This window comes from Melospiza melodia, chromosome 2 (assembly GCF_035770615.1).
Source record: "Melospiza melodia melodia isolate bMelMel2 chromosome 2, bMelMel2.pri, whole genome shotgun sequence".
NCBI classification, from domain to species: domain Eukaryota; kingdom Metazoa; phylum Chordata; class Aves; order Passeriformes; family Passerellidae; genus Melospiza; species Melospiza melodia.
In genome coordinates this window covers 977,506-1,005,365 of record NC_086195.1, presented here as the reverse complement: position 1 = coordinate 1,005,365, position 27,860 = coordinate 977,506, and the positions used below count along the sequence as shown (strand labels likewise).

The following is a 27,860-nucleotide window of genomic DNA, read 5'->3' as shown; positions in this document are numbered from 1 at the left end:
AGTTCTGATTCACAGAGTGGATTTGTACACCTGTTTGTCTTTTTTTTCATCCAGGAGCTGAGAGAAATCCATAACAAACAGCAGCTCCAGAAGCAGAAGAGCTTGGAAGCTGAGAAGTTGAAACAGAAGGAGCAGGAAAGGAAGATAGTGGAGCTGGAAAAGCAAAAAGAAGCTCAGAGGTAACAAACTGCTTTAGTGGAGCCCTAAATGTTACACCTCCCCTGGAATTCCTGGAAAACATTCCTGATTCCTGTCTGCCCAAACCTTCCAGGGATGCAGATGAGGTTTGTGTCCTCTAGTGCCACCCTCTAATGTTGGGAAGGGGATTGGTTGGACAGCAGCAGCAATTTGCCCATGGAAAGGGAGCTCAGGCCTTGGCAGGGGCTGCCCAGGGAGCTTTGCAGTGCCCATCCCTGCAGGTGTGCCCTGGAGGTGGCACTGAGTGCTCTGGGCTGGGCACAAGGTGCCCATGGGGCACAGCTGGCACTGCATGGGCTGGCAGGGCTGTGCCAGCCCCAGGGGTTTAGGGATTCCATGAATTAGGTTTTTCCTCCCACTGTTTTTGATCAGGAATTGTCCTTGGACAGGGTCTGTTCTTACAGCACACCCAGGGTGTGAGGAGCAGCTGCTTCCCAGGCTTTGGGCTCTGATTCTGAAGGGATTCCAGGGCTGGAATAGCCACGGAACAGACTGGAGCACACTGGGCATCCTTCACATCTTCACAGCTGTCTTTTCTGGGGGAAATTGTTTCCAGCAGAGAATATTGATTCATTTCTTGGTGTTATGTCCTCTGGTGGAGGGGAAGGACTTGTTAACTCTGGCATTTGGGAATGGGAAATATTCCCAATAATTCTCTGCAGTGCTGTGCAAAACTTGCAGATACTTCTCCTCCTTGCCCTCAACATGAGGATGAGGATGGCCAGGTGTCTGATTCCTGCTTTTCTCTCTCTGATTTGCCTGTTTGGAGTCTCACCTTGGGTTGGATCCTCAAGGTCCCTTCCAACCCAACCCATTCCCTGAGTCTGTGATTTCTGGGAATCATTCCCAGTGTGAGGAGATGCTGGGGAGTGATTGATAAGTCACCAAAATGAAGTTAGGGCACAGAAAAGCCCTACAGAGGGCACTTGGTACTGGAGATGACCCAGAAGCTGTGGTGGCTTTGGTGTCAGTGGCTCTGTAGATGATCCAGAAGCTGTGGTGGCTTTGGTGTCAGTGGCTCTGTAGATGATCCAGAAGCTGTGGTGGCTTTGGTGTCAGTGGCTCTGTAGATGACAGCGTTGGTGGCTTTGGTGTCAGTGGCTCTGTAGATGACAGCGTTGGTGGCTTTGGTGTCAGTGGCTCTGTAGATGACCCAGAAGCTTTGGTGGCTTTGGTGTCAGTGGCTCTGTAGATGACCCAGAAGCTGTGGTGGCTTTGGTGTCAGTGGCTCTGTAGATGACCCAGAAGCTTTGGTGGCTTTGGTGTCAGTGGCTCTGTAGATGACCCAGAAGCTGTGGTGGCTTTGATGTCAGTGGCTCTGTTGTCCCCTCTGTCCCCCAGGCGGATCCAGGACCGAGACAAACCGCGGGGACAGCCGGAGGAGGAGCCACAGTGGCAAAAAAAAACCCAGGAAGATGACAAGCAAAAAAGGGAAGAGGTACCCAAGAAGAAGGACAGTGAGGATAAGGGGAAGCAGGAGATGCAGGAGAAACTGGGCAAACTCTTCCAGCCCCACCAGGAGCCCAGCAAGCCCGGCCAGGCCCCGTGGTCCAACGCAGGTAGGCTCCAGCAGCAGGGAGTGTCTGGGACAGCTTCAGTTCTCTTCTCTCTTCCCATTTCACATAGAGCAAGGTGGAGTTCAGGGCTGGACTGGGAGTCTTGTTAAAGTAAATAATGCATGGGTTGAGCTCCAGGCTCCAAAAAGAGGCATCACTGCTCTTCTCCAGAGGCCGGTGTTGAGCCGAGGGGGCAGCACAGCTCTGAGACTGCAGGGCAAAGGAAGGGGATCTCAGCTGCATGGGGCTGGATGCAAATGTCAAAACTATTTCTGCAGTTTTTATTTTGGTGTGGGATACATGCTTTTTCACAGTAGGAACAGTATGTTTTTCAGAATAGGAATAGTATGGTGTTTACTCACCCTTTTCCTTTCCTGCCTTCCTTTGTTTATTAGGCCAATGACCTGAAATCTAAGGTTTAATTCCCCTTTTCTGTTCTCCACACGTTCACTTTGAGCTGAGAGCTTTTTCCCTGCATTGTATCCTGGTTTTTGCCTGTAGTGGGAATCCTGCTTCCCTCTTAGGTGGCTTGGATACACACAAGAACTGTTTGGGAATGTAAAAGTGGTTTAAATATTTGTCCAAAGGATTGCATCACTTTTATAACTAAATTCTGCCCAGAGCAGCTGTGGACTCCCAGTTCCTGGCAGTGCCCAAGGCCAGGCTGGGCACTGGGGCTGGGAGCAGCCTGGCACAGTGGGAGGGTGTCCCTGCCATGGCAGGGGTGGCACTGGGTGGGCTGCAAGGTCCCTCCCAACCCAGGCCATTCTGTGTTTTTATGATTTTCCCTGGTTTTTAGAGGAGAAAATAATAAAAAACTGTATTTAAATAATCAATTTTTATGTTTCCCTTGTGTAAAGAGGGGATAAGGTTGTTCTGCAGACCCTGCAGGTTTGGTGACTCTTGTCTCCATTTCCACCCCATTTTCCAAGTGTTTAAAAATCAGGTGGTTTGATTTCTTCTCTCTGTATCTGTGTGTTTCCTTTGCTCAGAGAAAGCTCCTCTAACCATTTCTGCTCAGGAGGATGTAAAAATAGTGTATTATAGAGCTCTGTATCCTTTTGAATCCAGAAGCCACGACGAGATCACCATCCAGCCTGGAGACATTGTCATGGTAAGCAGGAATTGAGAATTCCTTGGGAAATATCAGCTTCTGCCAGGGCTGCCTTCAATTTTATATGGCAGGAAAGAAAACTGCAAACCCCAAAAATCTGGTTGCAGGTGTGTTGGTAGAGAATAATTTCAGTTTTTTCAGGGATGTGGTCACTGGGTTGTGTCAAACTCTGAAGCAAGGTTTGCTTCTGTCTCTCTAATTTTTAATTCCCTGGTTAATGGCTGCAGGGATTGAGTGGACATTAATGCTAATTAATCATTAGTATGTTCTTAACATGCAGAATGAAAATTCCTGGGGGAATTCTTAAATATTGTTCACTGGGGAAAGTGTATTCCCAACTGTGTTCTACCCAACAAAATTGATTTTAAGAGCTTTTACATTTTAGTAACGGTGGATTTTGGAAAAACCCACTTTGTAGAGTCCTCTAAATTGTAATTATCATTATTTAAAAAAAAAAAAGCTGTTCTGGTAAATGGAACCTTTTGGGGTTGGTTTGGCTTTTTACTTATTGGGTGTTTGTGGCCTTGGAAAGGGTTCCTGGAAAATCCAAAGTGAATCCTGGCTTGGTGTCACTGCTGAGGACTCTGCTGAGGAAACAACAGGTTGGAAAGCTGCAGGAAATGGTGCTGGAGAGGAGACTCTGGGGGCTGCTGGGAAATGCCAGGATGCCTTGTTTTCCTGGGAAATAGGGGGTGGCCTGGATTTACAGGTCATTCTCTGGGCAAGAGTGATCACTGTGAGGCAGACTTGCTGGGAAAATAATAATTTTCCCAAAAGCTGTGATTTTAAGAAGCATTTTGCACATTTTTTAAGTAGAGAATTGCAGAGAAAATAACATTTTTCCTCAAAACGTGGTTCTAGGCAGTTCTGCACATATTTATCCATGTTCTTGCAGGGAAAATAACATTTCCCCTCAAATGCGTGATTCTAAGGAGCACTGAAATAATTTTTGAAAAGAGATTTGCAGGGAAATAACATTTTCCCAAAATACAAAATTCTAAAGAGTACTGAAATAATTTTAAAGGAGAGATTTGCAGGGAAATAACATTTTTCCCAAAATACACAATTCTAAAGATCACTGAAAAAATTTTTAAAGAGTGATTTGCAGGGAAATAAGATTTTCCTCCAGAATCTGTGAATCTAAGGAGCACTACACACACTTTAAATAGAGACTTTGAGACCATCTCAGTCTTGTTGTCTGTTGCTTGTGGACTCAATTTTAACCCCTTCAGCCCCAGCAGGGTCACCCCTCTCTGTTGCCTTTGCCTTCCAAAGGTGCCTTTCCTTGGAAAGCAGCAATTTGCAGGCTCAGGGTTGAGGTGAGGCTGCCTGGAGGCATCAGTGCAGCTGCACTCCAGCTGGGAGCTCCCTGTGCCACCACATCCCTGCTCCTTGGATAGCTGTCCTCACACAAATGGAGATCTCCCACCCTGGAACTCAAATCCTGATGCATTTTGGAGCAGGCAGGAGGAGCCACCAGAGCCCAGGGCTGGAGCCCAGGGCTGGGCTGGGATCTGATCTTGGGCTGAGATCTGACCCTGGATTGGAATTCCTGGTCTGGAATTCCTGGTCTGGAATTCCTGGGTTGGGATTCCTGGCTTGGAATCCTGGGCTGGGATTCCTGGGCTGGAATTCCTGAGTTGGAATTCCTGATTTGGGATTCCTGGGCTGGAACTCCTGGGCTGGGATTCCTGGTTTGGAATCCTGGGCTGGAACTCCTGGGCTGGAATTCCTGGGCTGGAATTCCTAGATTGGAATTCCTGGGCTAGAATTCCTGGGCTGGGATTCCAGTGCTGGAGTTCCTGGGCTGAAATTTCTGGGCTGGAATTCCTGGGTTGGGATCCTGGGCTGGAATTCCTGGGTTGGGATCCTGGGCTGAAATTCCTGGGCTGAAATTCCTGGGTTGGGATTCCTGGGCTGGGATCCTGGGCTGGGATTCCTGAGTTGGGAATTCCTGGGTTTGAATTCTTGGGTTTGGATTCTTGGGTTGGAATTCCTGGGCTGAGATTCCTGGGTTGGAATCCTGGGCTGGGATCTTGTGTTGGGATTTCTGTGCTGGAATTCTTGGATTGGATTTCCCAGGTTGGAGTTCCCAGGTTGTAATTCCCAAACTGGGATTCCCAGGCTAAGATTCCTAGGCTGGAATTCCTGGGCTGACATCTGATCCTGCCTGGAATTCCTGGGCTGGAATGGGGTTGCAGAGCTCATTCTGTCACAGGAGCTGGGCCTTTCCCAGGGTCTGGGAATGATCTTTCCAAGGGGATAAACCCCAACCCTGAGCCCTGGCTGAGGGCACCAGGGAGGAGGAGGATTTCTGCAGGAAGGAAAAGGCTTTGCCAGTCAGGAGAGGGCTCTGCTCTGCCCTGCTGCTGGGAAAAGCCTTTGGCATCCCTGGATTTGGTGCCATGGATTCCACAGTTACTCTGGCTTTTTAATTCTCTTAACCTTTCAATTACTTTATCCTTTCAATGTACTTTAAATTTCTTCCACTGTAAATTGATTTTAATCCTGGCTATAGCTCAACCAAGCTTTTGTGTGGGAACAGATATTCTTCCCTGAAAAATCTGCAACGAATTCTAATGACACTTTGTCATCAGTTTTCTTAGTTATTGGTTGTTGGAGTTGGGTTCAATCTTCTTTGTGATCCACAGAATTAAGGAGTTGTCAGTTGTGGCTCTAAAGTACAGTTGAATAAATAAAAACAACCTCCCACATACTGTAATTCATTATTCAGGTGTGCATTTAAAGTCTGGTTTTGTTTTGGAAAAATAATCTGGAATTGTTGTGGGACTTTTGGGTGGTAGGTATAAAAATTAAAGGAAATTGAAACAAAATAGCTTAAAAAAGAGTCAAAGGAATTTATTTAAAATTTCAGTACAGTGCTGCAAAACCAGATGTGATTTGTATTTTAGATGGAGAAGAAACCAGAGCTGATATGATTTATGAAGTTTAAATTATCCTTCAAAGTGCCTTTTTATGAGTGTGCATAGAGGGCTTAATTAGGCTGAATAAACAGAGACATGTATCCTCACAGGCAGTTCAGAATTACTGCAGCCTCAGATCCTCTCCTGGAGAGCATGAACTGCATGGCTCTGAAACCTCTGGGGTGGTTTTGTCCTTATGCCTGAAGAATCCCCGAGGTTTCTGTAAACCTGTGGCTCACCTCAAAGATGCTCTTTTAGAGATCGCCACAACCCAGATTTTCCTTTGCTGTGCTGTTTGTTCCCTCTGGGGGATGATTGCAGCTCCTGCCCTGCCTGGGGTGATGGCCCCTGTGTGGGTTATTGAGCTGGGGTGATGGTCTCTGTGTGGGTTATTCATTTGGGGCGATGGTCCCTGTGTGGGTTATTGATTTGGGGCGATGGTCCCTGGGTGGGTTATTCAGCTGGGGTGATGGTCCCTGTGTGGGTTATTGATTTGGGGTGATGGTCCCTGTGTGGGTTATTCATTTGGGGCGATGGTCCCTGTGTGGGTTATTGATTTGGGGTGATGGTCCCTGTGTGGGTTATTCAGCCCAGCTGGGGTGATGGTCCCTGTGTGGGTTATTGATTTGGGGCGATGGTCCCTGTGTGGGTTATTGATTTGGGGTGATGGTCTCTGTGTGGGTTATTGATTTGGGGTGATGGTCTCTGTGTGGGTTATTCATTTGGGGTGATGGCCCCTGTGTGGGTTATTCAGCCCTGCCTGGTGTCACTGATCCCTCTGTGGGTTATTCAGCTCCTGCTGAGCTGTGACTGATCCCTGTGTTGGTTATTCATTTGGGGTGATGATCCCTGTGTGGGTTATTCAGCCCCAGCTGGGGTGGCTGATCCCTGTGTGGATTATGGAGCTCCTTGGTGCTTTATCCCATTCCAGTGGGAGGCACAGAGTCAGCAAATGGCCCGAGGCAAAGGAATTTGGCAGCAGCTCCTCCGAGGAGCCAAGGCTCCATCCCTACCCTGGGCTAAACTGCCAGGGGGTCAGGAAGGGGATTGGGATTGGGATTGTGCCCCTGTCCTCAGGTGATTTCCCAGCTGCAGAGCTGCCCCAGCCCTGGGCCCAGCGCAGGGAGGAGCTGGAGCTGCTGCAGAGCCCAGAGGAGGCTCCAGGATGGGCAGAGGATGGAGCAGCTCTGCTGGCAGGAAAGGCTGGCACAGCTGGCATTGTTCACCTGCACAGGAGAAGCTTTGGGCTGAGCTCAGGGTGGCCTTGCAGGGCCTGGAGGAGCCCCAGGAAAGCTGGAGAGAGACAATTGCCAGGGGATGCAGGGACAGCACACAGGGAATGGCTTCAGACTGAAAAATTACAAGTTTAGGTCAGATATTAGGAACAATTTCCTGCCTGGCAGGGTGGGCAGGCCCTGGCACAGGGTGCCCAGAGCAGCTGGGGCTGCCCCTGCACCCCTGGCAGTGCCCAAGGCCAGGCTGGACACTGGGGACAGGGGGAGGTGTCCCTGCCATGGCAGGGGTGGAGCAGGACAGTCTTGACCTGATCCCAACCATTCCATGATTCAGTGATTTCAGTATGGAAAGAAAAGAAAAAAAAAACTTGTCAAGCCCTCTTGCATTGCAAGAAGTTCATTGCTGCAGAGGAGATCTGGGTTGTTTTCAGTACAATTCCCATTTGCAGGATGTGTTTGTTAACTCCCTGATTTCCTGTGTCTGCAGGTGGATGAAAGCCAGACGGGAGAGCCAGGGTGGCTTGGTGGAGAACTGAAGGGGAAGACTGGATGGTTCCCTGCAAACTATGCAGAGAAGATCCCAGACAGTGAAGTTCCAGCCTCTGCCAAGCCTGTGGCCGAATCCTCTGCTGCTCCCAAAGTGTCTGTGCAGGAAAGCTCCACGTCCCTGGGAGCCCCTGCCCCTGCAGAGGCTCCTGCAGCAGCCAACAACTGGGCAGACTTCAGCTCCACGTAGGTCTGGGGCTCAGTGCCCGGGCTCCTTGGGGACTGGCACGGACACAGAGCCAGGGTGCAAACTGAAATCACCTTCTGGGGAGGCCAGGGTGCTTTCTGTGGGAGCCAGGGCAAGCTGCAGCCCTATGGGGCTGGGGGCTGCTCCCATCACCCCTGCCTGGCACAGCATGGGCATGAGACCATCCCCATGTGAGGGTGTGGGTGTGGGGGAAATCCCAAGGGTTCACTTCCCTTGGAATCACAGAATCCAGAAATGCTTTGGTTTGGAGGGACCTCACAACCCACCCAGTGCCACCCCTGCCATGGCAGGGACACCTCCCACTGTCCCCAATATCCAGCCTGGCCTTGGGCACTGCCAGGGGTGCAGGGACAGCCCCAGCTGCTCTGGGCACCTGTGCCAGGGCCTGCCCACCCTGCCAGGGAGCAATTCCCTCCTCATCTCCCACTGAAATTTCAGTAGGAACCCATTCCCCCTTGCCCTGCCACTGCTCTTCCTAATGAGCAATCCCTGTCTAGCTCTCCTGGAGCCCCTTCAGATGCTGCCACCTCCTGAATCCCTTTCTCCTACATTGGTTTCCACCAAGCCTCATTGAAGGTTCCCAACCTGCTCATTGTCATGTACAATATATTGTTATATACATATTGTTATATATATATACATATAAATGTATTGTGATGTACAATATATTGTTATATACATATATATATACATAGAAATATATTGTGATGTACAATATATTGTTATATACATATTGTTATATATATATACATAGAAATATATTGTGATGTACAATATATTGTTATATACATATATACACACATATATACATATTGTTATATACATACATACATATATACACATATATACATATTGTTATGTACAATATGCTAATGGCAGAGATGACATGGAAAGGTGATTTAATTCCTGGTCACAGCATTAGTAAAAGTGATGGAATTGGCACATGTGCCCATCCCTGGGTGTCTTAATACACTGGGCATTTCTATCAACTGCAATTCCTTCTCCTTTGACCATGAAATCCATATTTATAAACTGATATCTCTATGGATTCCCAGAGCAGCTGGGGCTGCCCCTGCATCCCTGGCAGTGCCCAAGGCCAGGCTGGACACTGGGGCTGGAGCAGCCTGGGACAGTGGGAGGTGTCCCTGCCATAGCAGAGGTGGCACTGGGTGGGCTGTGAGGTCCAAACCCAAAGCAGTCCATGATCCTGTGTCTCAAAGAAAAGGATGTGAGAGGTCAGCGATGTGCAGAGGGGAAGATTTCAAACCAGTTTTGGAAAGAATAATTGATTATTTTTATTTCACTTTCTGCTGTGTGCAATGCAGCCTGCACTGCTTGAACTTCTGTTTGTAGGGACACAGCAAAGAATTGAGATAAAAACCTGTCCTTCAGTGGCAAGGACAAGGAGCTCAGTTTGGGAGTTGCCTTTGAAGGTGAAGTTGTGATTCACCAGTGTTCACTTGCACCTGGAGTTAAGGTGCTGGGTGCCTACAGGAAAGCAATTCATGTAGACATTGAAATATTTGTTCCGTGTGAATTTTTTTGTTCCTACTGTTAAAAGCAGTAGGAATCACGTCCTTGTGTTCTTTTTCTCTGCAGCTGGCCATCGAACAGCAGCGAGAAGGCAGAGAGTGATAACTGGGACGCGTGGGCAGCTCAGCCCTCGCTGACCGTGCCCAGCGCGGGGCAGCTGCGGCAGCGCTCGGCCTTCACCCCCGCCACCGTCACCGGCTCCTCGCCGTCCCCCGTGCTGGGCCAGGTGAGCTCCTGGCAGAGCCCTGCCCCGAGCAGGGGCAGACTGGGCTCAGCAAGTGGGGCTAAAACCCAGCTGCTAGTCACTTTGCCTCTGGAATCATTCAGATTTATTATTATTATTATTAGAGTAACAGCTTATGTGTGTTGTGTATCAAGAAGGAATAATTTCACATGTCACAAAAGATATGAAAATATCCAGTAGAAATACTGGAAAAAGTACAAATTACAAAAGGCTTGGAGAGCAAAGGGGGAACCTTGCCTGTGCATGAAAACACTCACGTGACAGGACACAGTGAGCACCTGCAGGAGGGGTGGCAGGGAGGTCCCACCTGCCCCAGCGCAGGGAGGAGCTGGAGCTGCTGCAGAGCCCAGAGGAGGCTCCAGGATGAGCAGAGGGCTGGAGCAGCTCTGCTGGCAGGAAAGGCTGGCACAGCTGGCATTGTTCACCTGCACAGGAGAAGCTTTGGGCTGAGCTCAGGGTGGCCTTGCAGGGCCTGGAGGAGCCCCAGGAGAGCTGGAGAGAGACAATTGCCAGGGGATGCAGGGACAGCACACAGGGAATGGCTGCCAGTGCCAGAGGGCAGGGCTGGGTGGGATCTTGGCAATGAGGAATTGTTCCCTGGCAGGGTGGGCAGGCCCTGGCACAGGGTGCCCAGAGCAGCTGGGGCTGCCCCTGCACCCCTGGCAGTGCCCAAGGCCAGGCTGGACACTGGGGACAGTGGGAGGTGCCCCTGCCATGGCAGGGGTGGCACTGGGTGGGATTTCAGGTCTCTCCCAAGCCAGGCCATTCTGTGGATCTCTGATCCATTGACAACATCTGGGGCAGGATTTAGCACAGGGCAGTTTCTGCTTTGCTGGTCTGGGATGGCTTTTTTAGGTTTGAATCTGTTCCTTGGGTTCTTCACTCCCCTGACAGCCTCACTCCCAAGTGGGTTAAGTGGAACAGCAATGGCAAAGCTTCCCAGCTGAATTCTGTCCCTCTCTTCAGGCATTTCCTTTTCCTCAGTGGAACAACAAACTCTTCTTGGGAGCTCATGTGTTTTGGGAAGTGCTAAAAGAAATTGCAATGTGCCATGAATAAAGTACAACAAAGCATCATTTTCCATAAAATGGCCTAGAAGTCCTGCCAAAGCAACTTCACAGGGGTTTATTACATGTGTGTGTCTTAAATAAAAGTAATTAATTTAATCTTGCATTGCAATGATGATGTGTAAACAGACAGAAATGCAGGAGGGCTGTAACCATTTCTAGAATTACTTTGTACATTTAACTGGTGCTTTAGTTGAGAGATTTGTTGCTGTCCAAGCATCCTGAGGACATAATTCCCTGAGCAGCTTTCTTGCTGAAGGTGGGGCATGACTGACTGCTGCTTTCCTTTCTGAAGGGTGAGAAGGTGGAGGGGCTTCAGGCCCAGGCTCTGTACCCCTGGAGAGCAAAGAAGGACAACCACCTGAACTTCAACAAGAACGACGTGATCACCGTGCTGGAGCAGCAGGACATGTGGTGGTTTGGGGAGGTGCAGGGCCACAAGGGCTGGTTCCCCAAATCCTATGTCAAGCTCATCTCAGGCCCCATCAGGAAATCCACAAGGTATTTTGTTTGCTTTTCCTGTCCCTCACTTCTGTGCTGGGGTAGAAGGAAATTGGAAGAGCTGCACGCTTGAATTTTAGAGTTGTACCCTGTAAAAGGGACCCTGCTTTTATCTGGAGGGTTTTGACTTCCCATCCTGAAAACTGGAGATATTTTCAATTTCTTAATTGAGAAATTAAGAAAATAATTAACAATAAGATAAGAAAATAAGAATTTAAGAAATAAGAAAACTGACCTCAATAAGAATAAGAAAAAGAAAATAAGAATAATAAGAAAATAAGAATAAGAACACTGACCTCAGTTCTCCTTGGGTCTCGCCTCACCAACAAAAGATCAATTAACCTTCTTCATTTTATGTGACTTGCAACTGAAAAATGAGTGTATTGGACTTTCTCAAGACAGCTGTGTAAGTCAGAGCTCCTCTCTGCCCAAAATTCAAAGGTATTCCTCAAATCTAAATCACTTCTCATTATTCTTGGAGGATTAAACATTTAAAATCTCTTTTTTTTTTTTATTATAAAGGCAGCATTAGCATTAGGAGTACAAATGAGCATGATTTTAGCTCATTTTTTCCTGAGGCAAAAGAGGAGATACAGAAAATTCTGTATTTAAGGCAGTTGTTTAAATGTGACCATGGCAGTCCACTGGATTCAAAGCTTTTTTTTGCACATTTATTTTGCACATTTACTGTCTCTTCTTTTAAAACCCAGGGAGTTGCTTGGGAGTGCAGGTGCATTTTATATTTGAAATATAATAATAATAATTTTTCTGAAGAGATTGAATTTCTTAAATAACCATTATTTTCTTCTAAAGCATGGATTCTGGTTCCTCAGAAAGTCCTGCTAGTCTGAAAAGAGTAGCATCCCCAGCAGCCAAGGCAGCAGTGTCAGGGGAAGGTGAGTCCTGGCTGCCCTGGCAGCTCTTGCTCTGCATTGAACACAACAATTCTGCTTTTTTTGCCAAAATCAGGAGCCAGATTGGGCTCTTCAAGTGGTGGTAAAACCCAAATACTGATCAGTTTACCTCTGGAATAATTTAGAATTATTATTATTAGAGTAACAGTTTTTTTATGCTGTGTATAGAGAAGGAATAACTTCACATATCACATAAGATATGAAAATATCCAATAGAAATATTGGGAAATGTACAAACTACAAAATATATTAAAATATCCAATAGAAAGCTTGGAAAAAGTACCAACTACAAAAGATACTAAAATATCCTATAGAAATATTAGGAAAAGTACCAAACTACAAAATATATTAAAATATCCTGTAGAAGTATTGAAAAAAGTACAAACTACAAAAGATAAGAAAATATCCAATAGAAAGATTGGAAAAAGTGCAAACTACAAAAGATATGAAAATATCCAATAGTAGAAATATTGGGAAAAGTGCAAACTACAAAAGATATGAAAATATCCAATAGTAGAAATATTGGGAAAAGTGCAAACTACAAAAGATATGAAAATATCCAATAGAAATATTGGGAAAAGTACCAAACTACAAAATATATGAATATATATCCAATAGAAATATTGGGAAAAGTACCAACTACAAAATATACTAAAATATTCAATAGAAATATTAGGAAAAGTACCAAACTGCAAAAGATTTGAAAATATCCAATAGAAATATTGGCAAAAGTACCATCTACAAAAGATACTAAAATATCCAATAGAAATATTAGGAAAATTACCAAACTACAAAAGATATTAAAATATCCTATAGAAGTATTGAAAAAAGTACAAACTACAGAAGATACTAAAATAACCAATAGAAATATTGGAAAAAGTACAAATTACAAAAGATGTGAAAATATATTTTGTAGTTTATACTTTTTCCAATATTTCTCTTTTTTTTTTGCCATTATTTTGGTAACATTTTCTGATCCAGAATGGGTTTTCACAGAGGGCCAAAAAAAGCACACCTGTCCATGGTGTCAGGACATGGTAAACATTTTAATTTCCCCCAAAGCTCATTGCCAATGTGTCATTAGAGCTCTTGGTGAAGGCAGTGACATCACTTGGGGAATCCTGGGATCCTTTCAAAGCTGGAGCCTGGGCACAGACTCAGAGCTCACAGGAATTTTTCTGAAGGGTTTTAAAAGGGGAATTCCTGGCTGTTGTCACCCTCCCCACCTGAGCTCCTTAATCCCCTGCAGAGGGAGGCAGCTGCAGGTTCATTAAATCACAGGCAGAGGAGATCAATTAATTAAATGGTACAGGTGAACATTTGTGTGTGGTCCCTGCTGCACCCCTGAAGGTTCTAACTGCAATTCCAGGCACAATTTTGGGGACATTTATATTGAATTTGTGTCTCGCCTGAGCAGCACAGAAACTAAAAGGAGGGAGCAGCAAAGAAAAGGGAAATAATCAGTTATTTGCAAGTACAGCTGCTGTGCTCAGTGATTATTCCATAGAACCCCAGCTGGTTTGGGTTGGAAGGGAATTTAATTAAGGATCACCTTGTTCTGGTTTTCCTGGTGTTTGAGGAGAGGGAATTGTGGGCAGGCAGAGTCTTGTCCCAGGTGGGATGTCTCAGGTGTTGTGTTTGTATTAAAAAGGAGCACAGCTTTACTTTAAACACTTCAAAAAAGTGTGGTTTTGAGAGACAATAAAGCAGGGATTTAACACCTTCTGTTGAGAGGGTTGAAGAAAAGCTCATGTGCAGAAGGTGATTTATAAGGTGTGTGCACTTTGCATCCCAAACTCTGAAAATCCCCCTCATCAGCACAACCCAGAAACCACTGGGAAACATGTTTAATATCTAAATGAATGATTTATGTACATTTAAATTATTAAAATGTACATAAAATATGAACATATATATATATGTACATAAAATTAAAATAGCAGATTATATACAAACCCCCTGAGCCAGCCTTTTAATAGATCCTATTCAGTTCTGATAAATACAATTTTATTCATTAAATATTGGTGTTTTTCTATGAGCAATAAATAAAAATTTTCCTTCTGCCTAGCCCTGACATTACTGAGGTTTGGCAGGGGATCCCTGGGGGTGTCTCAGCAGTTTCCATTTTATATTTATTTATTTATTGATGCTGTATATTTCTTTATTTATGGTGCATTTCCCCTTTGCAGAGTACATTGCCATGTACACCTACGAGAGCTCGGAGCAGGGGGACCTCACTTTCCAACAAGGTGACCTGATCCTGGTGACAAAGAAAGATGGTGACTGGTGGACGGGAACGCTGGGTGATAAATCAGGAGTTTTCCCATCTAATTATGTGAGACTCAAAGATTCTGAGGTAGAGAAATGTTTTCTTTGGGGTTGTAGTGCTAGCTGCAGGGCAGGGCGTGGTAGGGGAAATAGAAATGCTTTGCAGATTTAATGTCTGAAAAAAATTACCGATACAACATATATACAAACATATATATGTAATATACAATATATATTAACATATATGCAAACAACATATACAACGTATATTAACATATATACAAATATATATATACAATATATACACAATACATATAACAACATATATACAAACAACATATGCAACATATATTAACCTATATACAAACATATATATTCAATATATACAATACATATAACTGCATATATACAACATATATTAACATATATGTACACTATATATACACAATATATATAACAACATATATACAAACAATATATGTAACATATATAAAATATATACAAACATATATACAATATATAACAATACATATACAAACTATATAACATATATAAACATATATGCAAATATATATACAATATATAACAATATATATACAACTTATATTAATATATGCAAACAATATATACACCTATACTAAACAATTACAATAACAACTATATTTGTTGCATTTTACAACTTAATTTTATAAATAACTTGGGGGATCATCCATGTCAATAATGCCAACATCAGCAGTGCACTTGGTAGTTTTTTAGACACTGGTCAGAGCAGCCATGAATGTTTTATTGCCCTGGTAAGTTTTTAATGCCTGAGCTGTATCTTACTGCCATTATTAAAAAAAAAAAAATCTGCACAGTAATATTTCTATCACAGTCTATTACATTTTTTCCCTATCATTTCTTGCCATCAAGAACAAATCTTCACCAAAATTTTGCTAAATACTGTATTTATTAGTCAGATTTTGACTGAATAATAGAGGTTCTGTTTCATCTCTTTTTATCTTGAAATAACTCCAAAGTATACATCCTTGTTGGGGTTTTTTTTTTGTGGTTTTTTTTTTTTTGCTTTTTTTTAGGCATTCTAAAGAGAGATGTTCTCTCATTTATATGGCTTGAGAGGATAATTTATCTCCCAGTAGGAATTAGTTTAGATTCAGAGCTGGGTACATGACTGATCTCTTGATGAGAAGGATTCTTGCTTATAACTCTGGAATAATAGGGGGTTAAAGATAAATGAGTAAAAATCAGTGGATTTGGGGGATTTGTGTGGTAAAAACTGAAAGACTGCAGCACAGACCTGGGCAGAGCCACTCCTTAAAGCCATTCCTGCTGCTGGAAAAGCCAGAGCATAAAAGCTGCAGTGAAATTCAGCTGTAGGAAACCTTTCAAGAGGAAATTTCTGCAGTGTCAGGAAATTCCAACAACATCCTCTGGGCCAGGATTAAAACCCTTGCAGTCAGTGATGTTTGGTATTGCAGTCTAGAGTTGGGATTGGGGCAGAGCTCAGGTGTTGAGTTCTGAGTTCCCTTTGCTCAGAGAGCTCAGTTTGGGGTTTCTGGATTAAAACCCTTGCAGTCAGTGATGTTTGGTATTGCAGCAGAGGTGGGATTGGGGCAGAGCTCAGGTGTTCAGTTCCCCTTTGCTCAGAGAGCTCAGCTTGGGGTTTCTGTCACCCCAGCCTGCCTGGGGCTGCACCAGCTCAGTGCACTTCACCCAAAGCTGCTCCAAGTGCCCTTTGTGTTTGGTAAAACCCCACCTTCAGCTAAGATCTGGGTGAGAGAGGGAGGAAGAGGCACAGGGCTGGTGGAGCCCTGCTCTGGGGTGTTTTTCCATGCCAGGGTTCCTGCAGGACACAGATCTGCCTCCAAGTGGGGAGCTGGGTTTTGCTCCCCAGCCTGCTCTCCCTGAGCCAGTTTTTGCAGGGGATTTCAGAGTCCTGGCTCTCAGAAATCTCACTCTCTCACACTCAGATGTGCTGCTGTGCTTGGACAGCTGCCTGGGCTGCAAAATGTTCTGAAAAGAGGAATCATTTCATGTGTTCTGCACTATTGACAGAACCAAAGAAAAGCAGGGCTGATCTTTGAGCAGCAAGGGCAGAGTTTCTAGAAATGACTCAAAATCTCAATGGTTTCTACAGCTGAAGAATTTTTTTAAATTTGTTCTTCTATGCCCATTCACCTCAGGGTGGTAAAACAAACCATTCCCTGTTCCTTTATTAAAAAAGTGGGAAAGTCTTTGTTCTTCAGAGGAATAATGGCCCATTCTGAGGCTGTTCCTTAGGGAGGGATGGACAAAGGGTTTATTCTGGGCACTGTTGAGAATTCCCTCTGTGGGGATGGCTTGGAAACACAACAATTTCAAGACATCTGATTATAAAACTTTGCACAGGGCTTCAGAAAATAATCCCTGAATGGATCAAGCTGGGGTTGAAGGGTCCTGTGTAGGGCACAATTGCAAGTCCTTGCTGGGGATTATTAAATTGACAGAGCAGGTTCTGCTCTGCTGGCTCAGGAGACTCCATCACTTGTCACAAGTGCCCTCAGGGAGTGTCCCAGGTGTGCAGGGACAGGCTCTGTCCTCACTGCTCTGCTTTCTCTCAGCTGAAGGAATAGGAAAAGCTTCTCCCTCTCCTGAGTGGGCCAGAAACGGGCACCATCCTAAATGTGTTATTTATGAATTCAGTTACTTCTTTAAGTGCTGTAGGACTTTTCCATGTGTCCCTTCTGCTTTGCACTGAGGATTCAGAGAATCCTCCAAGTCAGTTCAGACTCAGTGTGGTCAGGGTGGTTCTGGGGTTTCTGTTTGAAAATCACCTCTCTGTTTCCCAGTAAAAGCAATGTTCCAGCCTTTGGTGTGTCCATGTGCCTCAATCCAGCAGCATGGGGGCTGGCCAAGGCATGGCTGGGAGGAGAGGCTGCTCCGGAGGTCCAGCACTTGTTCTGGAGAGGTTTCTCTGGAGGAACAGGCCCTTGTTCTGGAGAGGTTTCTCTGGAGGAACAGGCCCTTGTTCTGGAGAGGTTTCTCTGAATGTCCAGACACTTGTTCTGGAGAGGTTTCTCTGAAGGAACAGGCCCTTGTTCTGGAGAGGTTTCTCTGAAGGAACAGGCCCTTGTTCTGGAGAGGTTTCTCTGGAGGAATAGGTACTTGTTCCGGAGAGGTTTCTCTGGAGGAAGAGGCACTTGTTCTGGAGAGGTTTCTCTGGAGGAACAGGCACTTGTTCTGGAGAGGTTTCTCTGGAGGAATAGGTACTTGTTCCGGAGAGGTTTCTCTGGAGGTCCAGCACTTGTTCTGGAGAGCTTTCTCTGGAGGAACAGGCCCTTGTTCTGGAGAGCTTTCTCTGAAGGAACAGGCCCTTGTTCTGGAGAGGTTTCTCTGGAGGAACAGGCCCTTGTTCTGGAGAGCTTTCTCTGGAGGTCCAGCACTTGTTCTGGAGGGGTTTCTCTGGAGGTCCAGCACTTGTTCTGGAGAGGTTTCTCTGAAGGAACAGGCCCTTGTTCTGGAGAGGTTTCTCTGGAGGAACAGGCCCTTGTTCTGGAGAGCTTTCTCTGGAGGTCCAGCACTTGTTCTGGAGGGGTTTCTCTGGAGGTCCAGCACTTGTTCTGGAGAGGTTTCTCTGAAGGAACAGGCCCTTGTTCCAGAGAGGTTTCTCTGGAGGAACAGGCACTTGTTTTGGAGAGCTTTCTCTGAAGGAACAGGCCCTTGTTCTGGAGGGGTTTCTCTGGAGGAACAGGCCCTTGTTCCAGAGAGCTTTCTCTGGAGGAACAGGCCCTTGTTCTGGAGAGCTTTCTCTGGAGGCCCACCGCTTGTTCTCTGCTGAGGAGGGCAGAGGGTGTTCCTCTGGCAGAAACCCTTCCCAGGGCAGGAGGAGTTCCTGGGATCACCCTGGTCCATCCCCCTGTGTGGGGCTGTCAGGGCCATGTCCCCCTGTCCCCAGGTGCTTCAGCAGCCCCAGCCCCACTGTGGGGGGGTTAAGCTGCTCCCCTGACCCTGCACCTGCTCTGGGGACAGGGCTGAGCCAGCTTTGGGAGGACACCACAATTCCTGCCCCTGATCCCCTGGGGCTCTGCTCACAGGGCAGGGAGGGATCTGGGGACAATCAAAGGAGTGAGGGAGGAGAGGAGGATCTGCTGCTCCTGTATCTGCAATGGTGTGTGACAGGAAAGGAGCTCTGAGACACCCAGGCAAGCTGAAGATCCATTTTATGGGTGCCTCACAGCCAGCACAGGGGGTTGAGGGGCCCTTTCCTCTCAGCCCTGAGCTGTTCTTCAGTTACTCCTCAGTTCAATTCCTGCCAGAATCCCCAAGTTCTCAAACCTCGGTTGGCAGGGAGAATGTGGAGGAGGAAACTCTTCTTTCCACACAGGAATGAGGATTCTGTGGAGGCCTTCAGGTGCTTTGATGTTGGCTCCAAGTTTGTGAGGAGGATCCTGAAGGTGCAGTTCAGGGAGGTGGAAGTGTTGAAGGCCAGAGGACCTTTATGGCTCCCCAGCATTCCTGGCCAAGTCCAGTTTAGATTAAAGTTTCTGTTTTCCACCTCAGACCTCCTTTCTGCAGGACAGAAAACTGTCGTGGCCTGGGAGGAAACTGCAGGAATTATTTAGGGGCAGGAGCTGGACTGATGTCAGGTTCTGCTGGATTTTTGTGGCTCTTCAAAGGCTTTGCTTCCCAATCCCTTGGGTGCAGATGTTCATCCCTCACCTCACCTCACCTCACCCTGCCTGGCTGCAGGGAGCTGCTCAGGAATATTTGCAACCCAGCAATTTGGAGGGATGGAAAATTCTGTTGTTGTTGCAGCTCACCTCCACAGAAATCCCATTCTGCAGATACATGGAACTGCAATCACAAATGGGATCTGCTTTGGAATTGCACATGGGATCTCCTTTGGGATTACAAATGGGATCTCCTTTGGGATTGCAAATGGGATCTACTGTGGAATTACAAATGGGATCTCCTTTGGGATTGCAAATGGGATCTCCTTTGGTATTTGCAGCCCACAAAAGGAACTAAAAGTCTGCACTTCTGCATTAACAAACCATCCATTTCACGCTTGGTATTTATTCCCAGATGTTTATTGCCATCTAAAATATTAGGGTTTCTGTAAGAACAGAATTTCTGTGAGTTTTTGACTCACGTGCTTGTTGAGTGAAGCTTTGTAAATCATTTTCATGTACTGGAGAAAGAAACCTGAGTGCTAAACTTGCCTCTTGTTCTCCATTTCAAGGCTCCAGGAGCAGCTGGGAAAACAGGAAGCTTAGGGAAGAAACCTGGTGAGTCAAATATTGTGGCAGCACCTTCTCTCTGTTCTTAAGTGTTCAATTCAATGGCAACAAAACCTTTTCCATGAAAATAGTGTTTGCTCTTGATCATCTTGGAGTGGTTTGCACTGATGAAAACCATTATCAAATAACTGGAATAAATACAGTTAATAAATAATGTAAATGTAATAAAAGAATTCATCCTCTAATCATTCTAGTGTGTCAATCACTAAATAACATGTAGCCAGAGAATGAAACTCTGCTTGCTCAGAGGTGGATGTGAACTTCCTGCTGGGTTGCTCAGATCCCCCTGTCCCAGCCCCTCTCCAGGTTTCTTAGCTGTGGAAGCAGCAGACAGGAGGGGGAATTTCTCATTAAACACAGCAGGTGTGGCAGGGGAGTGGGAGGTTTAAACAGACAAAAGCCAGGAGCAGAGTCAGTGCTGGGTGAGGGCAAACCAGGGAGGAGCTGGGCTGGGAACTGGCTCTGCTGAGAGGGGCAGGGCTGGATGGGACACTGGCCATGAGGAATTGTTCCCTGGCAGGGTGGGCAGGCCCTGGCACAGGGTGCCCAGAGCAGCTGGGGCTGCTGCCCCTGCACCCCTGGCAGTGCCCAAGGCCGGGCTGGACACTGGGACAGTGGGAGGTGTCCCTGCCATGGCAGGGGTGGCACTGGGTGGGCTCTGGGGTCCCTCCCAACCCAAACCATTCCATGGCTCCATTCCATGGCTCCATGGCTGTGTGTGCTGACCCCAGACCCAGTTTAAAGCCCCTTTGTCACCCCAGGCTTCCATCCCTGCCTGGCTCCCCTGTGCCTGCCCTCCTGAGGGAGGTTCTGACCCTGTGTTCTCTGCAGCCCTTGGATTGCTCCTCATCCTCCTCATGCTGCTCATTTGTGTCTCAGTTGCTTCTCCGATCATTTTTCATGTTCCTACTGGTCCTTTCCTTCTAAATCTCACATCAATCATTGATCATTTCCCTGCTGGGCTCCCCCTCCCTTTGTGTCTCCCCTGCCCCAAAGCCTCCCTTGTTCCCAGCCCTGCAGGGTTTGTGGTTCCTGGGGATGAATCCCTGAGGGCTGGCACTGCCCTGGGTCCCTCGGGAGGCCCCAGCAGCCCCAGCCCCACCCTGGGGGTGGTAAATGTGTCCCCGTGGGCCTGCAATGGCCTGGGGACAGGGCTGGGGACAGGGCTGAGCTGGGACAGGGCTGAGCTGGGACAGGGCTGAGCCTGGGACAGGGCTGAGCCTGGGACAGGGCAGAGCTGGGGACAGGGCTGAGCCTGGGACAGGGCTGGGGACAGGGCTGAGCTGGGACAGGGCTGAGCTGGGGACAGGGCTGAGCCTGGGACAGGGCTGGGGACAGGGCTGAGCTGGGGACAGAGCTGAGCTGGGGACAGGGCTGGGGACAGGGCTGAGCTGGGGACAGAGCTGAGCTGGGGACAGGGCTGGGGACAGGGCTGAGCTGGGGACAGAGCTGAGCTGGGGACAGGGCTGAGCTGGGGACAGGGCTGGGGACAGAGCTGAGCCTGGGACAGGGCTGAGCCTGGGACAGGGCTGAGCTGGGGACAGGGCTGAGCTGGGGACAGGGCTGAGCCTGGGACAGGGCTGAGCCTGGGACAGGGCTGAGCCTGGCTCTGGGAGGGCACAGAGCTCTGCAGCTGCACTGGGGCCAGAGCTGGGTTACCTGTGGGACCTGAACTGTTCCACAGAGGGAACCCCAGCACAGCTTGGGGGAATTCCCTGGAGCTGGCAGCTCCCTGCTCCTGGGCTGGGAGGGAACAGAGATTTCCAGGGAAATCCTCTTTGCTGCTTGGGAAAAACATTCCTTTTGGGGCCAGGTGGTGGGAAATTCTCTGCCAGCCTTGGTTTGCACCTCTGGGTGCAGCTTCATTGTTTTGTCATTGGTGTGTCTCCTCTCCTTAGGGAGTGAAATGCAAAGATGGATTTACTGGAAAACACTGCATTTTGAGAGCTGCATTACTATTACTATTACTATTACTATTATTATTATTATTATTATTATTATTATTATTATTATTATTATTATTATTATTATTATTATTATTATCATCATCATCATCATCATCATTATCATCATCATCATTATCATTATTATCATTATCATCATTATTATTATTCTCTAATTGTTGATCTCCTACCACAGAGCTGCTGCACCTCTGGTTTATTACTTCTTTATTCTCTGAACCTCTCATTTATTTTCCAGTTCCCACATGTATTCATGGAAATACATAAATCCATAACAATTTTATGGAAAGGAATAACACAGTCCTATAGCAGCAGAATTAATGTTGGATAAAATGTGCTCGGATTTTTTTTCAAATTAACCTTTTCTTTCCTCCTCTGCTTCAACAGAAATTGCCCAAGTTATTGCCTCTTACACAGCAACAGGCCCAGAACAGCTGACTCTTGCTCCTGGCCAGCTGATCCTCATCAGAAAGAAGAATCCAGGTGGTTGGTGGGAAGGAGAGCTCCAAGTTAGTTCCTTCTTTTTTCCTAGTAAAATCACATTTTTTTAAAAAATGTTTTTTAGTAGGGGAGAAATCCTTTTCCAGCATTGCATTGGGGTTTTCTCTCACTAACCTTGGTGCTGTTGGTAACTTTTACCTCTAAAGAGTCTCCATTAAATGTATTTTAAGACAGAAAAGAAACTTCTCTGGGCAAGAGCTGCCACAATTAGCACTGAGCAGCTGCTGGGAGGCCTGAGACAATTCAGTCTTGGTTGTGTCAATGCTCAGATGTAATTTAGATGCTTTAATGCCTTACATGTGGTTTTACAATTGGGTTTTATTTTCTTAGCAATCCCTGACTGTTGTTTTTATTCTCCTGCTCCACACTGGTCAGGGTGAAGGGAAAATAAGGCAAATGTTTTTAGCATTAAGCATTTAAGCTTTAATGCAGTGTTCAAAAATATCTTAAATTATCTAAATAGGCTTTAGATCAAGTGTTTTCTTTTCAGTAAAGGTTTAGACAGGGAAGAAAGTAGTTCAAGAATAGTGAATCCTTTAGATTACTTTTTTTTTTTCCTATTGAAGTTAACAATCTGATTTTCAGAGGCAAAATTCTCCTTGCCCAAAATGCCAACCTTATTCTAACACAAAGAGAATAAACAGTTAAAATCATTCTTGAGGTAGAGTTGGAAGCTAGGATTCAAAGTTCTGGAAGAGCCTTTTTACTGCAAGGAATTTTTATGGATTTGGTTTGCAATGGACATTGGGTTTGGGGGGATAACAGGATGAGGTTTCCTGCTTTGGTGACACAAGGCATTGGAAAGCTTGGATCTGTTTCTGTAAAAAAAAGAGGAAATTTGGATTCTGAATCTCTGTTTCAACTGTCACAACCTGGGGATCTATTTTAATGTAACAGGTGTAATAATGAACAAGTGTTTAACTAGAAATACTAACAAGATTCTATGTTAAAAATTATAGCGTTCAGCTAGTGGCACAGAACAGCTGAGTTTTCCCTCCTCAACTCTTTCCCAGCTGGGCTGGGCAGTTCTGAACCCCTAGTGCTGCCCAGGCCCTGACTGGGCAGTTCTGGGCAGCTCTGAGCAGTTCTGAGCAGTTCTGGGCAGCTCTGAGCAGTTCCTGAGCAGTTCCTGAGCAGTTCTGAGCAGTTCTGAGCAGTTCTGAGCAGTTCTGGGCAGTTCCTGGGCAGTTCTGGGCAGTTCTGAGCAGTTCTGGGCAGTTCCTGGGCAGTTCTGGGCAGTTCTGAGCAGTTCCTGAGCAGTTCTGGGCAGTTCCTGAGCAGTTTCTGGCCAGTTCTGGCCAGCTCTGGGCAGCTCTGCCCCTCCATCCCGCTGACCCGCTCTGTCTCCGCAGGCGCGTGGCAAGAAGCGCCAGATCGGTTGGTTCCCGGCCAACTACGTCAAACTGCTGAGCCCTGGCACCAGCAAGAGCACCCCCACGGAGCTGCCCAGGCCTGCAGCACCCTCAGGTGAGCCCTGCCTGCCCCTGGCACCCCTGCCCTGCCCGCTGTGCCCCTGCTGGGCCTTCAGCTGGGAGGGGTGTGGAGCTCCAGAGCCTCTGGGGCGTTCCTGCATCCCCCAAACCTTCCCTGAGTGTGGGACAGGAGCTCTGGGGCGTTCCTGCATCCCCCAAACCATCCCTGAGTGTGGGACAGGAGCTCTGAGCTCTGGGGCCTTACTGCATTCCCCAGCCCATCCCTGAGTGTGGGACAGGAGCTCTGGGATGTGTCTCCATCCCTGCCCTGTCCATGGAACAGGAGCTCTGGGATGTTCCTCCATCCCAAACCATCCCATCCCTGACTGGGACTGGAGCTCTGGGTTCTGGGATGTGTGTCCATCCCCAAACCAGCCCATCCCATCCCTGACTGTGGGACAGGAGCTCTGAGCTCTGGGATGTGTTTCCATCCCCACCCCAGCCCATCCCTGACTGTGGGAAAGGAGCTCTGGGTTCTAGGATGTTCCTCCATCCCAGCCCTGCCCTGCCCATGGAACAGGAGCTCTGGATGTGTCTCCATGCCCAGCCCAGCCCTGTCCTGTGGCACAGGAGCTCTGGATGTGTCTCCATCCCAGCCCTGTCCTGTGGGACAGGAGCTCTGAGCTCTGGATGTGTCTCCATGCCCAGCCCAGCCCTGGGTGCAGCAGGAGCTGCAGAGGCTCAGGAGGAGCCAGGGCTGCCCCTGGGGCTCCTCTCCTGCAGAACCCCCAGGTCTGAGGTGGGACACACCCCACGGGGAGGGACCTTTGCTGTGCAGGTTTGGGAAGGGCCTCAGGACCATCCCCACAGAAGCCAGCCTGGCTGGGCTGGCAGGGCCTCCCCAGAGCCCATTCCATGGCGCTGTGTCTGCCACTGCTGCTGGCCCCTCTGGTGGGTGTAACAAAGGTCCAGCAAATGCCTCCCTAAAGCCCCATGGAATTCAGGCTGAGAATGGCAACTCAGCATTGAGACACAACTTTTGCAAGGAAATAGGATGAGATTTTTTATGTATTTGTAAAATTGTTTCAGGTTTGACAATCTGTGGCTTTCCCCACACGCTAAATTTTACAGAATAAAATTTTAGCACTTCTTGCAGAACATCAAAATCTTAATCAAACTGTAATTAAAAAAGGAAAAGCTGTTTGGCAAATTGAAATAGGTTGCTGGCTTGCTACAAGGATGAAAATAAAAGCAAATTTTAGGATTAATCCATTGGAGAGAAGCTGCCAGCAAGGCTCATTAATGGGAGTCTGATGTGTGGTGGGAAAAGCAGAAGCCCTGTGGCCTAGCAGAGAAATAGAAGGGATTATTGGTTTAACTGAACAGTCCTGCTGCTCCAGAGAGCTCAGGGAGCTGTTTTGTCAGGAGTGAGCAGGACCAGCTGGATTCTGGGCTTGGATGAGTTCCACTGCAAGGGAATAGAAAATCCCTGCTGGAACCAGTCCTGGGTGCCAGCAGAGCAGCCTGGATGGCCTGGGATGCTTTTGTCCAGTTCTGTTCATTTTCTCCTGTATTTCCCAAGATTTTTTTGTCCTGAAAACCTCACTGGGACAACAAAGGCATCACCATTGGCTTTTTTTGCATTCTGCAGCTTCCAATAGTGGAAGTTCCAATGTGTCCCAGATTTCCCTGTTCACTGACCGGTCCTGGTGGGGCTTCCAGGCCAGGCTGGAGCACCCTGAGACAGTGGGAGGTGTCCCTGTCCATGGCAGGGGTGGCACTGGATGGACTTTGAGGTCCCTTCCAACACAAGCCCTGCTGGGATTCCATGAAACTTTGGGATTTTTAAACCCCTGGAGTTTGAGCTGAGCCCCAGGGTGGGCTCTGGTCACTGCAGGGTCCTGGATGGACACTGAGCACACCCAGAGGGGCCAACGAGGCTGGAGAGGGAACACAAACCCTGTGAGGAAGCCCTGAGGGAGCTGGGGGTGCTCAGCCTGCAGAAAAGGAGACTCAGGGCTGCCCCCATCACTCTCACAGCTCCTGAAAGGTGCCTGTGCTCACCTGGGGCTGGGCTCTGTCTGCAGCAGCACTGACACACCCAGACCACACAGCCTCGAGCTGCACCAGGGGAAATACAGGCTGGAGAGCAGGGAAAAGGTTTTTGCAGCCAGGGTGAGAAAGTTCTGGAATGGCTGCCCGGGGAGGGGGTGGAGTCCCCATGCCTGGGTGTGTTTAACAAAGCCTGGATGTGGCACTGGGGGCCAGGGTTTGGTTGGGGCTGGGCTGGACTCGATGGTCTGGAAGGTCTCTCCCAGCCTGGTCATTCTGGGATTCTGTGGAGCTGTCCTGAGCCATGGGCAGTGTCCAGAGGTGACCTCTGCATGTGGGCAGGGCCAGGCTGGAGAGCAGGAAGGTTCTGGCCCAGAGGGTGCTGGCGCTGCCCAGGGAATGGGCACGGCCCCGGGGATGCCCAGGCTGGCTCTGGGGGCCCTGGGCAGGGCAGGGTGGCTCGGGGATGCCCCGGGGGTGGCTGCAGCCCCAGGTGACGCCGTGCCCTGTCCCAGTGTGCCAGGTGATCGGCATGTACGACTACAGCGCGCAGAACGACGACGAGCTGGCCTTCAGCAAGGGCCAGATCATCACCGTGCTCAGCAGGGAGGACCCCGACTGGTGGAAGGGGGAGGTCAACGGCCACGTGGGGCTCTTCCCGTCCAACTACGTGAAGCTGACCACGGACACGGACCCCAGCCAGCAGTGTGAGTGTCCCCGTGTCCCCGTGTCCCCCACATGCAGCATTGCCGGGCCCCGCCGCCCCCGGGGCTCTTTGAAGACCTTTCTGTCCCCGCTGTGTTTGGTTGGTTTTGTTCCCATCCCCCAGCACGTTCCCCCTCCCCATCATTTTTGCTCCGTGCCTCGCCACGCCTGCCTCATTTCCCCAGCTTGAATTTGCTCATTGTTTTGTTTTGCTTATGTGTTGTTTTCCTCCTTTTTCTAGGAATCATATGTTGTCCATCCCCCACTCAGGCTTGAAAGTCCTCAAAGAGACCCACTATCCCATAGCAGTGCCCAGAGGGATGATGGGAGATGCAGCCTTGATCATGTGCCTTCCAGCATGATCATCTACTGCCTTCTGAGTCAAGAACACACTGCACAGCAGTTTTACCTCATTTGACATTTAGTTGCATGGAATCGCAATGGTTGAGTTAATTACCGACAAAATTAAACTGATTCAAAACAAAAAACAACAAAACAAAAACACACACACGCAAAAAAACAGTAAAAATCAGAGGATAGTGGGTCCTTTTGTGGCTTTCAGAGTTACCAAACTAATTTTTCCACCTTTGCACAGGTGCTTTTGGTAGTTTTAAAAATTATTTTTTAAAGATATATTCTAGCCTTTTAAAGAAAAAGTATAAATTTAATTTCTTCATTGCAATTTTTGTTTGTGCAAAAAGACCCACTATCAAGGAATGCTGCATGTGCTATTAAAATTGTTCCAAATGTCCATGAATTGGAGACTTTATGTATCTTTCTTTTTTATTGTTCACTTGTCCAGTGTTGTCAATGTGTCTTTTTTTTTATTATTTTAATTTTCTTTTTTTTTTTTTAATTACAAAAGAACAGAAGGAGTTAAAATCAGTTTAAGGAAGTTTAAATGTGCCCAGTTCCAGGTATTTTGTTGTAGTTACTGTACTGTTTGTACCAGGTGTTGTTGTTGAGTGTGTAACCCGTTGTGGGGAGGGGAGGTGCCCTCCCCCTGCCAGAGGCAAACCTGGAGTGATGTTTTACCCAGCTCTGTTCATTTGATTTTGCACATTACTTGTGGCTGCAAACAGTGAGCAAACAGCCTGGTGTGCGTGTGTCCCTGGGTTTGTCACATTCCTGGGGCAGAAATGGGTGCAGTGTTCCCTCCTGGGGCTGCCACAATTCCCAGTTCCCCCGGGGCTGCTCAGCTGTGGAACAACACCCGAACGAGTCATTGTCCTGACAAGAACGAATGTATAGAACTGAGCCCTGCAATCCATTGCCAATGTTTACATTTTCTAAAGCAGACTGTGGAACTGACACAGATGAGTGGGAGCTGGAGCCGTGCCTGGCTCCTGCTGCAGGTGCTGCCAGTGCCCTCTCCAACGCCTCACAGAGCACAACAGAGCCCTGCTACTCCTGATTTACCACGGGCTTACTCCTGGTGTCTGTGTCCCCTGTCCCAGCCCAGCTCCCTGCTCCCCACCCGTCCTGCAAAGGTGCACAGGACAAGTGAAGCTCCTTACTCAGTTGCACTTCAGTATTTCATCACTATGAATGTAAATTATATAAATATATAAAAACCTGCAGCTTTAACAACTGTAATCCAGCCTTTCCAATTAGTTCCATGTATAGAGAATTAAATCCTTCG

The 27,860-nt window shown here is 47.5% G+C and overlaps 1 protein-coding gene across 4 annotated transcripts in view; it reads left to right on the top strand.

Moving 5' to 3' along the window:
- Positions 1-27,860, top strand: part of ITSN1 (intersectin 1) — a 113,875-nt gene that overhangs the window by 63,889 nt on the left and 22,126 nt on the right. For 3 of the 4 annotated variants that reach the window (XM_063180262.1, XM_063180248.1, XM_063180255.1), the window contains 12 exons: positions 55-179; positions 1,540-1,757; positions 2,747-2,868; positions 7,515-7,759; positions 9,381-9,540; positions 10,921-11,126; positions 11,940-12,022; positions 14,230-14,396; positions 19,530-19,575; positions 21,936-22,057; positions 23,402-23,516; positions 26,029-26,220. In XM_063180262.1, coding sequence (XP_063036332.1) covers positions 55-179; positions 1,540-1,757; positions 2,747-2,868; positions 7,515-7,759; positions 9,381-9,540; positions 10,921-11,126; positions 11,940-12,022; positions 14,230-14,396; positions 19,530-19,575; positions 21,936-22,057; positions 23,402-23,516; positions 26,029-26,220 — 1,801 coding nt within the window. Of the gene's footprint in view, positions 1-54; positions 180-1,539; positions 1,758-2,746; positions 2,869-7,514; positions 7,760-9,380; positions 9,541-10,920; positions 11,127-11,939; positions 12,023-14,229; positions 14,397-19,529; positions 19,576-21,935; positions 22,058-23,401; positions 23,517-26,028; positions 26,221-26,459; positions 26,976-27,860 lie in introns of those variants that run through there. The other variant, XM_063180270.1, reaches the window with a different exon arrangement.